This window comes from Triturus cristatus, chromosome 6 (assembly GCF_964204655.1).
Source record: "Triturus cristatus chromosome 6, aTriCri1.1, whole genome shotgun sequence".
NCBI classification, from domain to species: Eukaryota; Metazoa; Chordata; class Amphibia; order Caudata; family Salamandridae; genus Triturus; species Triturus cristatus.
Window position 1 is genome coordinate 176,283,274 of NC_140589.1, and position 13,052 is coordinate 176,296,325.

At 46.4% G+C, this 13,052-nt stretch overlaps 1 protein-coding gene across 1 annotated transcript in view; it reads left to right on the top strand.

The window, feature by feature from the left end:
- The window catches only part of PKHD1 (PKHD1 ciliary IPT domain containing fibrocystin/polyductin), a 1,788,124-nt gene that overhangs the window by 1,129,258 nt on the left and 645,814 nt on the right, over positions 1-13,052 (top strand). The window contains exon 36 of the mRNA XM_085609531.1: positions 2,732-2,944. Within this exon, the coding sequence (XP_085465657.1) occupies positions 2,732-2,944 (213 nt within the window). The remainder of the gene's footprint in view (positions 1-2,731; positions 2,945-13,052) is intronic.

A 13,052-nucleotide genomic window follows, 5' to 3' on the forward strand; every position in this document is an offset into this window, starting at 1 on the left:
CATATGTATATGAATTTGCAAAGAGATAGATCAGGATGAAAAGATAGATGTACATAGATAAGATTACTAAGGTAGATATAGATCGATAGGGTTGCTAAGCCAGATAGATAGACAGATAGATAGATAAACAGACTACGTAAACTGATATAGGTGCGTTCAGCACCCGGATACCCCCCGGTGTGATAAGCCGTGCTTTATAAAGACTGATTGATTGATAGATCGATAGTGTTGCAAAGATAGATAGATAGACAGACAGACAGGCAGACAAACAGATAGGTAGAGGGACCGACAGGTAGATAGACATTACATTGGAACCAAATGGTGTCACACTTAGGAAATCTTCAAGCATGCATTTTGATTATAATCGTTTCTCGCGGCAGGACGATAGTCTGGGTAACAGTAACACACTACAAATGAACAACAGTAGCATTCCACAAAAGACCACCCTATTCCCCTATGCAGGTTCTGCCTTGGAACACCCCCACAGTGAAGCTGTTTTGGGGCACATGTGTAATCAATTGCTTTTTCTCTGATCTGCTCACCCAGTCTGAAGATGCTTAGCCACTAATATGTGCAATAGAGTACACACCACCATGGCTCTGTTGAAGTGGACGGGGGAACCAGATGGATATGGGCCGGCTACTTGTAAAATATTAGTAGAAGTCGTACAATGTGCAACCGCTCTCCAGGAATCTCCAGCGCCAACTGACCCACTCGAACTCCCACAATGTTCCACATTCTAAGAAGGAACAATAGAATTTAAGACACACCAAGGGACCAAGCGCCTGATGTAGAGTTTGACTGATGGGTACTCCATCACAAACCTGATGGCTGCCAGAGGATATAATGCACCTGTAACAAGGTGACAGGATATCCGCCACATTTGTTGAGGAGTAACGCATCCACCCAACTCTAAATCAGGCCACGAGGTGGCAGGGCCAAGAAACCCGCTGTGAGTGCCGTCAGTCATACTGAGTTGAAGCAAGGTAGGATTTGGTTCTCCACCCACCAAGCCTTCTGAGAAACCGGACCATAGATTCTGACAGATTTTGAAATATCAGTTTCATCCCGATCTGGCATATGTCTATTTTAAAGGAGTGAAATTGAGAAGGACTGATCAGGAAATCGAGATTATTCCAACTTCCAGCAAAATTTTGAAATACGATTTCTATCGCACATAAGAATATCGATGACCATATGGAGTTTAGCAAAAAATAAAAATATTTTATTTTCACCCTTCAATCAACCGATACTTTTCGACTCTGTAATGCCGCAGTCTTTAGTGTCAAATAGCAATTTATGGCATTAGTATGCCTGTATAAGACCTAAATGAACAAGTTGTAAATCCCACAGAGCCATTTGGAAGTGGGGCACACCTCAGTAGTGTGTTTGTTAACTTTGACGCATTTCAGAATCACAAGAGTTGCATTTAGACTACATTACAATTCACTCTCTAGAATCTTCGATTTATTATATGGGCAACTGAGTGTTCTTGGGAGCCCTGTCTTTATTGTGAACAGCCCTTACTCTCAGGAGATGTATGCTAGGAATGCTCAGTTTATGGCGCATATACTATTCCAGAACAATTTATATTGCACTTAAGCATGCGGTTGGACTCTTACAAGGTAAAGAGGAAACATTGGTTCCTCTGGAGTAAATTTACAGAGCTCCTACCTATGTCAAAGGTAGGTTTTCACTTGGTCCAGATTTACAGGTACACATGTATACAGTCAAATAAAGTACATATGCAAGAAATAGATTTCACAACAGGGCCATTCAACAAGGCTGCAACAGAAGGGCCTATTCACAAAGGAATTTTGGAATACGTAAAGTAGTATGTGTTAGTAAAGTAGTAAAGTGCTTCTATGGTACTGCCGTACGTACCCAAGATGCCTTTGTGAATTATCCCCAAAACATCTGAAATGGGAATATTCAGGGAATAGTCATACAAAGGACTGTGTTCTCTTTGCACTTTTACTAATAGGGAGTTGGATGTTTTGCGGCTGAAAGGCACATAAAAGTAAGTAGAAGAGAACTCCTGTGGTGTTACTTCCAGTGCTCATAAGTGTTTTCGTGAATGTGCCCCATTATGCATATCCATAGTACATGAGTGTGAAATGAAAAGTAGTAAAGTAAAAGTGCAAGCGTCGCAGTGCGCAGTGCAGCTGGAACTCTTTGGCATCTGAGGATTTGTTTCCGTTGTGCTCCCAGCACCAGGACCAAGCTCACTTTGACCCTCTTGTGTTTGAATCTGGTCTGAGCCATCGGGTGTGCCATGCTGGACCTGCGGTTGTGGTCCAGGATGTAAGGTAGAAATAGATCCTATAAGGACGCTTCAATGGAAGATGCAAGTTTGGTGCCTCCACTAAAATTTGTAAAGGATCCATCATATGTCTTCACTTTTTAGAAAATTTCCTGCAAGTTTGTTAAATGGGGCAAATGTTATCAGCAAACTAAAACATTTCTTTCATTGAAAAGCGTAGGTGTGTTATAGCTCTTGTGAATCTTGCACAGAGGAGGCGTGCAAAGCTCCGATCACATATTTGTGCATATGCCTACAATTCTACTCCAGATACTCAGACAGTCAATTAGATTTCATCTGAATAAAGGACGCTTTAAATATTAGTTGAAATTAGCTTAATAAATGTCTGGCTTTTACTTTATCTAAACACAGACACATAACAAATTATTAACATTATGTTTACCTGAAAATGGTCTTTGTCTTTTACAGGTGGGAAGCTATTGTTTCTTGGGCCAGGGCCGGTTTCACTGCACGCACATTATATTCTGGTATCCGACGGAGGAGAGCTCAGAGTTGGCTCCCGTGATGAACCCTTCCCTGGTAAAGCACACATCCATCTCTATGGCAGTGGGCATTCCAGGGCATTCTTTCCCTATGGAGTCAAATTTTTAGCCGTGAGGAATGCCACACTGTCCATACACGGTAGGTCTAATATTTCTATATTTTTCAATGATATCATTGTTCTCAAGCAAACTATGTATGTATACATATACAAAATCAGTGTTGCATGGAAAACATTCAAAACCACTAGTAAAACAAAGCTATATTTAACAAATTAATCCGATCATGCACAGCATTATATCGTTTTTCAATAGCACCAGTTTCTCCAACTCATATCTTATTTTTTCATGCATGACATCCCGCATTAAATGATGAATTGATTCAGGTGCATTTGTGATACATAAACAATTTACTGAGTCCCATTTCTTTTTCCAAGTCCCTCTTTTAGTTTTACTTCTGTTTGATTCACCACCTGTTAAAAGATCATGTGTCTCTTGCATATGTTCAGAAAAGCGTCACAAATTTTACGTTAACATGTTTTGAGATGAGTATTATGCACTTTTTGAACAGTTATCATCCAATCAAATTTCTTTGTTGTCTTTTAACATTAGTCTAATAATTCTGATAGACAATCTCTGGATCAAAACAATTATCATAAAACTTTAGTGATTCGGGGGCGTGGTCTGACGTCGGCCAAGATGGCAGCATAACCTTCTTGCTCCGTCCAGGCCCTCGCTTTAGCCCGCAATATCCGTAATTGATCCCGCACCTGGACAGCGGAGACGGCCAGCGATGTGTTCCCGACAACATCCCGAGGCGGGAGAGGTGTCTCCGACCCCGGACGGTGCTGCGGCCCATGTATGGTGGCGAGGCGCCTGCCTGCCAATCACTGAGGAGCTCCAGACTGCGAGGGGGCGGAGTCACGTTGGAGCACTGCCTGCCCCTGGAGTACGCGGCTCGGGATCTTTGCCACTCGAGATCCGCCTCTTGGGGCCTGCAGCTGGTACTGCATCTTGTGCCGGTGCGGAGCACCCTGGGACCCGCGCTGCCTGTGGGCGGCTGGCACTGAGCTCCCCTGGGCCTCAAATCACTGGTGGTCCTTACATTGCGCTGGTATGACCCGCATTTTGGAACAGAGTTGCGGTGGCCGGGGCTGGGGCCCTTCCTGGGTGATTCGCGGGAGACACGGCTGCATCTACAGGCCCCCCCTGCTCTATCTACCGACGAAGCTGGGCCCGGGACTGAGACTCGGCTGATAGATCGCCCCCTGGGGGTTAAGGCTGGGACTGGCATCATACGGGCCCGCTGAGTGTGGCATACGGTTGCCACTACATCTGGTGGCTGGGACCTTACGATGTGCCATTTATGCGGAGTGCCTGTTAGTGCCCACATGACCACGCCGTGACAGCTTACAGAGGTGAAGCCGGGCTGAGTGGGAGAGACGCGGGGACCATCCTTGGCTGCATTCGAGCCCCTGCCGGCCTCCGACCTCACCGGTGACGACGAGGGATCAGCGATTGGGTGGAACAGTGGCTACTGCTTGGATGCAATGACCGGCGGGTGGCCCAGTCCTGAGCGGTGAAGATCCATAGGGCTTGGCAAGCGGCGCCTTCCCCTGCATGTCCTTTTGCCCAGTCCCATTCTGGATCATCTTTGTGGGGCCCACATGTGCTGCGAGCAAGCTGTGTGACACGTATTGCAGCGTGTGACAAGGGGAAAGTTCGCGCCCATGGACCTCCGCGCCCAGAGATAAGTCCCAGGGGTGGCCCGCAGTTGGCTTGTGTGGGGTGAAGGGGCTCTGTGCCCCAATACAGCGAGAACTAGGCCATGACGAAACCAAAGGGGGCCCCCGCTGCTGTGCAGATGTATAAATTGGACAAGTATGCTGTACCACGCCAACTGACGCCGGAGGAGGGGGCGACTGGGGAGAAATCGGCCGGAGAAGAGCAGTCCCTTGGTTAAATTATGTCGGGAATCCAAGCCTTGGGAAGGACTTTGGAGACCAAAATTGATAAGGTTACCATTGAAATGAACTTGATGAGGGCGGACATGGGGAATACCTCGGAGAGGGTCACAGCAACGGAGGAGAACATAGGGGAGCTCCAATCTGCGACACGCAAACTGGAGGAGCGCGTACAGAAACTGATGCATCAACACAAGCTGATGGCCTTGCGGCTGGACGACAAGGAAGGGAGGGCCCACTGCAAAAACATTAGGGTTGTGGAAGTGCCTGAGAGGGCGGAGGGCCCCAGCATGGATCTCTTCATCGAGGACCTTATCTTGAACCACCTTAAACCTAAGAGACTGTCTACTCTTTTTACTGTGGAGAGAGCCCACAGAGCCCCGATCCCTAAGCCGAAACCCAGGGGCTCCTCCTTGGACAATCATTGTGCGTGTCCTAAATTTCAGAGACCGGGATTCAATTTTGCAGGCGGCTAGAGTGAGTAGAGACCTCCCCTTCGAGAACTCAACAGTAAGGTTCTTCCAGGATTTCACGTTGAGAGTACAGCAGGAGAGGCGCATGTTCGATGGGGTGAAACAAGCCCTTCGAGAGAAGGGGATCAAATACATGATGCTTTTTCCGGCCAAGCTCAAAGTCCTGGACAAGGATAAGTCCTTGTTCTTCACATCACCTACCTGGAAGCCCCATGAGTGAAGCACAATCTCCGGGGAAGTGAGGGAGAGGACCCATTGCTGTGTACTGTTGTATAACTTTGAGGGACTTCAGGTACAGTCTTTACTGCCCAATATCAGAGCTCATACTCCAGCGAGGAAGAGGTTTAAGGCACGTCCGGATGGGACACTGTTTTGTATGCTCCGGCTTTATGATGTGCTAAGGGGTGGAGTTGGGGGCCCGGCAGGGTGCGCTATCCTGTGGTTTTGCCAAACAGCCCTACTTTAGTTTCTTGTTCACTGGGGCGACAGGCACTCTGCCATTTGGGATGTGGGTAGTTCTAGACCTACAAGGCAGGGTTGCAGGGTGGGGGGTCACTGTTATGGGTTTCTGTATTTTTTGCGTGGTTCTGTGTTTCTTGCTTCAGATCTAATGCTTCAATATTTGTGTCAGATGACGTCCTTTTATGGGCTTGGTCTTGCCGCACATAGGGGGGGGGTCTCTACTTGTTGGGGGCAGAAGGGGGTAGGCGTAGGCTGCATACATGGCCACACGACCTAACAAAATGGCCTGGGGGACAAAATCAAACGCACTATAGTTCTACAGTATTTGCACAGACACTCCCCAGAAATTGTCTTACTTCAAGAGATGCACCTCAGGGGGAACATTTACTTGGCCCTTAATAGGTATGGATACACACTACAGGCCCACGCTGGTTTTGCAACGGGATCCGGGGACACAGCCGTACTCATTACAAATGCGATCCCTTTTGGTGATACAGCGCACATGGTGTTACCAACTGGGTCATTATGCGGCTCTGTCAGGAACTTGGGAGTGGCAGGTGGTAAATATATGCTCAGTGTACATTCCCCACACCTGCACAAAATTACATTTCCAGATGTCAATCAGTTTCTACTGGATTTCCCGCCCAGACTTTTGCTACTGGGGCGTGACATGAACGACACACTCACGCCTGAGATAGATAGGGAAACTCTCCCCTCTGGAGTAAAGGGGCCCCGTCCACTATTCTCATTCTCACGAGCTCTGGGTCTGATGGATCTCTGGAGATGCCACAATCCCAGGTCTAGACAATATACTCATATTTCTGCGGCACACAGCACAGGGGCTTGGCTCGATTATATTTTTACACATACTATCTCTGCGGGTCTTTTTCAGGATGGGTGCCATAAGGCGCAAGGAATATCCGACCACTCACCGGTGGAGGTGCAGCTTCACGGGCCAGCTCGCACCTGGTCTCTTCCTCCAAGATTGGATCCCTTTATGTTTCGGGACCAGAAATTTCAGGAGCGCTTTGAGGAACGCACTGAACTTTACTTTGCTGAAAATGTCGGCTCTGTTAGCTCCGCCGGTATCCTCTGGGAAGCGTACAAGGTGGTGGCAAGGGATTTTGTGCAGGCGGGGTGCGGTGCTAAACGTAAAGAAAACTGCGAGGAACTCGAACAGGAGACACTCGCCTTGGAGCACACAGTAACCGCGGACTCCGGGGGTGTCGGTGGGCTCAAGCATTCCCTCAGGCTCAAAGAACAATCCCTTCAAGACCTTGCCAAAAAACGCGGCTCGGGCTCACGCGATCTCCACACAACGCAGAGTATATGATTTAGGTGACAAAGCCAACAATCTGATTGCTTGGCTGGAACGGAGGGACAGGAGTCGCAACTGGGTTTCCGAGATTCGGTTCACAGAGGGGGCACAGGGTGGTACAGGGGCAGCCCTAATGAAAATTTTTGCCAAATATTACTAAAACGTTTACCAGTCTCAATCCACATGGGGGGAACCGGAATGCACTGAATTCCTGCGCGACATTTCTCTGCCAACTCTAGAGTCGGAGGACAGGGAGGCGCTCGATTCTGACTTCTACTTGGAAGAAGTAGAAAATGCTATGAGAGTCTTGCAATCTGGGCAAGCGGCGGGTCCGAATGGGGCAACTTCCAGAAGACACAAGAATGGCGACTATTGTTGTACTTCTTAAAAAAGGAAAACCGCATGACCTCTGCAGCTCCTACGGACCCATCACCCTCTTAAATTTCGAGGCTAATTTCTATCCAAGATTATCGCGAACCGGTTGGGCCCGGTTTTGCAATCTTTGATTCACCCGGATCAATTGGGCTTTATGCCTCATAGGAGCACGATGCTCAATTTGAGACGTTTATATGAAGTCATGTATATGACTCAAAGGCAGCCGGATGTCCCAGCCGCTCTCTTCTTGTTAGACGCGAGGATGGCGTTTGACAGCATCGAATGGCCATGCCTTTTTGCTGTGCTGGGGAAAGTGGACATTGGCCCGCAGCTGCAAAAGTGGATCCGGTTGTTATACACTGGCCCGATGGCCCGAGTTCAGGTTCACAGGGTCATTTCAAGAGCCTTTGCATTGCACAGGGGGACGCGCCAAGGGTGTCCTCTGTCCCCGATGCTATTTGCGCTGGCGCTTGAGCCATTGGCGGCATAGATTAGGAGGGACCCGGTGGTGAGGGGGATCGATCTAGGGGGGGTTGGGAAGAGCGCATTTTGTTTTATGTGGATGATATCCTTCTTTACATACACCGGCCCGACAAACGTTTCATAGGTTCATTCACATGATACAATCTAGTTCTGGATATCCTTTCAACTGGGAAAAGTCATTGTTTTTGTCTCTAGCCGGGGACACTCCGGTTCTGACATCGGCATGCTCGGAAATGGTCCTGCAGGATAAATTTAAGTAATTGGGTATATGGATAATCAAGACTGAAGCGGAGTTTACACAATTGAATTTACAGGTGCAGCTCTCCAGGTTGCGGGATGACGCGACGCACTGGAGGGGGCTCCCGATCTCCCATATGGGGCGGCCAGTCCTCTTCAAGATGATGGCCCTCCCGCGTTTACTGTACGCCTACCAAAACACTCCCTATCACATTCAGGACTCCTTCTGTCAAACGATCAAGTCCGAACTACGCTAGTTACTATGGGGGGGGGGGCGGTCCCAGGATTCGGCTCAAGAAACTACAGAAGGGGATGTATGATGGGGGCTGGCAGTCCCGGATATTAGGAAATACTACTGGGCTGCTCATCTTATACACGTTAACGGGTGGGTCTTTTCCCCACTGGACGAACCAGCCTACAGGGTGGACAGATTGGTCTTGGGTGAGCATAATCACTTGGGGGAATTGTACTGCAGGGGTAGGGGCTGCCACCACACAATAATACGGTCATAGATATTTAGCATAAAGCAACTAGAATGGCGGGGTGGGAGTTGAAACTCAGTGAACAGACCCCACTATGGGAGGGAGACTTTCTGAACGAAGTGCACAGACTGCAGGGTTTCCGGAAGTGGAGCCTTATAGGTATTGACGTGCTCGGGAACATCTGGAAAGGCGGTAAAATGGTGACATTCAATAGCTTAAGGTAGGGCTTCCAAATGGGGGAAGGTGAATTTCTTAGATACAGAGAGTTGCATTCGGCACTTCATTGCCATTTGAAAGAGGGGACTGTGCTTCCAGAATACTCCCCATTGGATGATAGGCTTCTTTTGGACACCATGATCCAGGAGGTGGTGTCACTGACGTACAAAAAACTGGTAAACAATACTCTGGACTGCCTGGGTCCCCTGCGGGAGGCCTGGGAAACAGATGTGGGTCTTTTGGAGGATGATGATTGGGCGGAGGCCCTCCAGTGTCCCAGGGAAATAGCCATCAGAGCACGCTTTCGACTTGTTCAACTTCGCACCCGTCACAGGTTATATGCCTTGAGAGGGGTGCTAGTCCGTATTAAGGGGGGACTCCGAGTTATGTGCCAGGGGGTGTGTCGAGAGGGGATCATTCTTTCATATTCTGTGGTCCTGCCCGAGGATTCAGAAGTACTGGAAGGGCATTGCCCATGTGATGGAGGCTGTGGTGGGTACACAGGTCCCGCTGGAGTCCAGATGTCATGATCTCGGCGTCACTGGAGAGATCACATGGCTGAAGTGGGCCAAGCTGTGGTTAGAGATGGCAGGGGGGTCGCCAAGAGGAACATAGCACGTGCGTGGGGGCTACGGAACCCCCGACAGAGGCTGCATGGCTCTGCAATATGGACTGGTGTCATAGTGCAGAGCAAGTGGTGTATCAAACCAGTGGTTGCCCCCCCAAATGGGAGAAAATGTAGGGGCCATGGACATTGTACAGGGGTCTGTGAGGGGACTTATGAGGGGCACTAAATGGGTTTTCGAGGAGGGTTTAGAGACTTGTTTCAGTGGGTAGCGTGCGGCACTACCTACAATGTAATTGTATACTGCGTTTTATAACGCCTGGTATTTGCCATGTCGTTTACATGCCTTGTATATATATAGTGAGGTATGCTTGTATCTGAAGCTTGTTTTTGTCTTAATAAAAAGAATTTAAAAAAACAAAAAACGTTAGTAATTCAAGGCCACCAAATGGAAAAGATCTGCCTCGAAAAAATGTCTTTTCTTTCTTTTTTAAACGTATATAATATGCTCTTGCATTAGGCTATATGTAATGTAATAGTATTTTTTGCTTATTTTATAACATAACTACATTTAATGCCACATCCTGAGCACAGTAAACCATTGTGAAGTCATATGAACATTTAGTTGTATCCTGGAACCACGCAAATCATTACAACACATGGCTTTATGACGTGGTCTTTACAACAATGTGTCTTTGCCACGCAAGTAATTATAATGATCAACAACTTGCCTTAGCGGAAAGCAATGGACTTTGGAGAGGTACAAATTACTATTCCAAATCTATCCTGCACAACAGTAGGAAAAGCGTTGGACAACGCCGCTTTCCTGATGGCAAGTTGTTGTAAAGACTTGCGTGGTAAAGCAATGCAGTGGTAACTACATGTCATTGTAAAGACAGCATGGTAAAGCCATGCATGGTTCTGATGGTGCTCTAAATTCTGTTTCGCAAACATTCTACATAGTATGTCTCGATTCAGCCATTCTGTGAATGGCCCTGAGAGTGTTAAGCTCTAAAGCTTCAAATGTTAATGTATACAGATCCTGTAACATGTAACAAGGTTCACTACTCCGGTCCTTACGGTGCTCTTGATTCAGGTGCTCTCTCTCTTATAAACACAATTAATGTAATTCTTTGTTCCTTTTTAACATCAATAATATGTGACTGCCACAGCCATTCAAATGGCGAATTGACAAATCAGTAAACACTCTGATTGTCTAACAGGATTGTCAATATATCATTTACAAACAATGTTTAATGAACGCAACATTTATTGTACAATTCATTTTAGCATCATATTCCACAATGCGTGTTCAGTGTCATTTCATTTCGGGAGACCCTTCTTCAGAGGAACACCGCTCCGTAGTAGCAGTGGACCATCAATGCAGAAGAGATTAAGTTATGAAGATTCCAACATTCGTAGTCAGTGGACGACCAGGAATAGTGGAGTGGCTGGTTGGCGGCATGACTGATTATGACTAACTTTTTTGAACAGCTCCACTGAACAGTGGGGTGATGATCCTCCGCCTTAGCGGAGCCGCCGCTAGGGGTGGGCGGAATTTGCGAAATTCACTTTCGCAAATTATCGCGAAAATGTTAAAAATCTCCACAAACACGCGGAAATATCGCGAAGATGCAGAAGTTTTTTTCCCGCCTGTTCGCGGTATTTTCTGCGGGTCGCGGCTCGCCAACTTACCCATGCGGTTGCTCGCGGGTGCGGCCATCTTGTTTTCACTTGTCTCGCGGTGCATGATCGCGAGAAGAAAGACGTGATCGCGCGACGAATGACGTTACTGCGGGCGCCAACTGTCGCGAGACAGCGCAAATGGCTACCAACAATCCAACATCTCGTGGAGAACGCGACCGGATCGGGAAAACTTGTCGGCGAACGCGGGGATTCAGGTAAGGCGATCGCGCACACGCGAGAATGTATTATTTTACAGCGTGAGCAAGCAAAAAATTTCCGATTAAAATGCGGATTGCGGAAATTTTTACATTTTCGCGCTCTCTGCGGAACACGAACATGTCAAATTATCGCAATTTCCGCGAGTGGAACGGAATTTTAGCCCAGGCCTTGCAGTCGCTGCTTATAATATAGGTTAATAATTGTGCAAAAATGTTGGAGTTGTGAATTTGCTGCTATAAATACCTCAGAGTCATAATGACTTTAAAAAAGAATATCACTAGATATTTTTATAGTGGGTTTGTTTGGCCATCGAATTGCCATATGTTTAATGATATTAGACACTGACTCATGAAATAAAGGATATAAAGTTTTGATGTTAACCAAAGCAGGCCCAGAGTCCAGTATCTGCACTGTAGGACTCCTATTAATGTTTCAGCCAGCACTATGTAGCTTAATTAGAAATTCTCACATCTGTAAATATTTGAAAATCGCGCCCCCTAGGTAACACAAACTGTTCTTTAATGTCATTAAAAGTTGGAGCACACCATTATTAAGTCCAAAGCATATCTGATAGATAGGTGCCCAATTTCAGGCATGCAATTAATTAAGGTGTTGTTTCTTCAAAGTGGCCAAAAAGTTAAACTGAAAATATGGAAGTGCCCATCATCTCATCACAATCAGAAGTTTCTGAAATTTGATGTCCTTGTGGGCCTTCTTATAACCCAAAATAAATCTACAGGTGGAAAAGCTGAGGCTACGAAAAAATGCATTGAAAACATAAAAAGATTTTTTTAAACAAATATAGAAACTTGGGTAGTATTGCAATCTTTACAAGATTGCATCATCCCACTGATGAAATAGGTAACCTTTACCAATTTTTCATTTTAGCAATTCAGATTTTCAGAATAGATTCATAATTAAGCTTCACATGTCTTCAACCTTATTTGTTATTCTATTACAGTATCTGTTACTACACGAGAAATTTGCCTGGCTGTGTTAAGTTTATCAACAATCTAGGTCTGAATCACAAAGGGCCTCTGCTCTAGTAGCGGAGGCTGCGCAGTCGTGGGATCTCCGCACTCGGGGTGAAAACCCTGCAATGAAATTTCTCCTTGTGGAGATTCCACCCTGAGTGCACAGACTCCCCCAAGACTGCGAGGCCTCTGCCACGAGTGCGGAGGCCCTGTGCAAATCAGGCCCTCTGTGTCTTAGAGACACTGAAATCATATTGGAAATAGATCTGACTTTATTTTATAGCTAAGATAGCCCCTTCTACAGTATTGTAGAAGATTACAATATCATCAGTTTCAGCCACTACTAGAATTCTGCAAAATGTAGCCAGATGTATAGATTCAGTGCCTTTAATTCTCCTAAGATAAGATTTCAGATATAAGGATAAAAGCAAGATAGAGATATGGCATCATTATTGCATACTGAAGACCATCTTAATTGGAACTATGCACATAAAGACTATTTTTGCCGGGAGCATCTTATACAGCCTCTGTATGAGAGTGATAAATACTGGACCAAATCCCACGAGTTTTAATAGCAGCCCTCAGGTATCGTCAGAAGACCTTCTCAAATGCTTTCTCTACATGGAGGCCCACACCAACATTCTTTCATAGTGCCTCAGCTCCTTCAAACAGTGTAATGGCCATATTTACATGAGCAGCGATGTTATGGTCTGGTATAAATCACATGTTGATTTTCAAACACCCTTTATCACTTTTGAAAGGCCAATAGCAAAGAACTTAGAATAAAGTTAAGTGT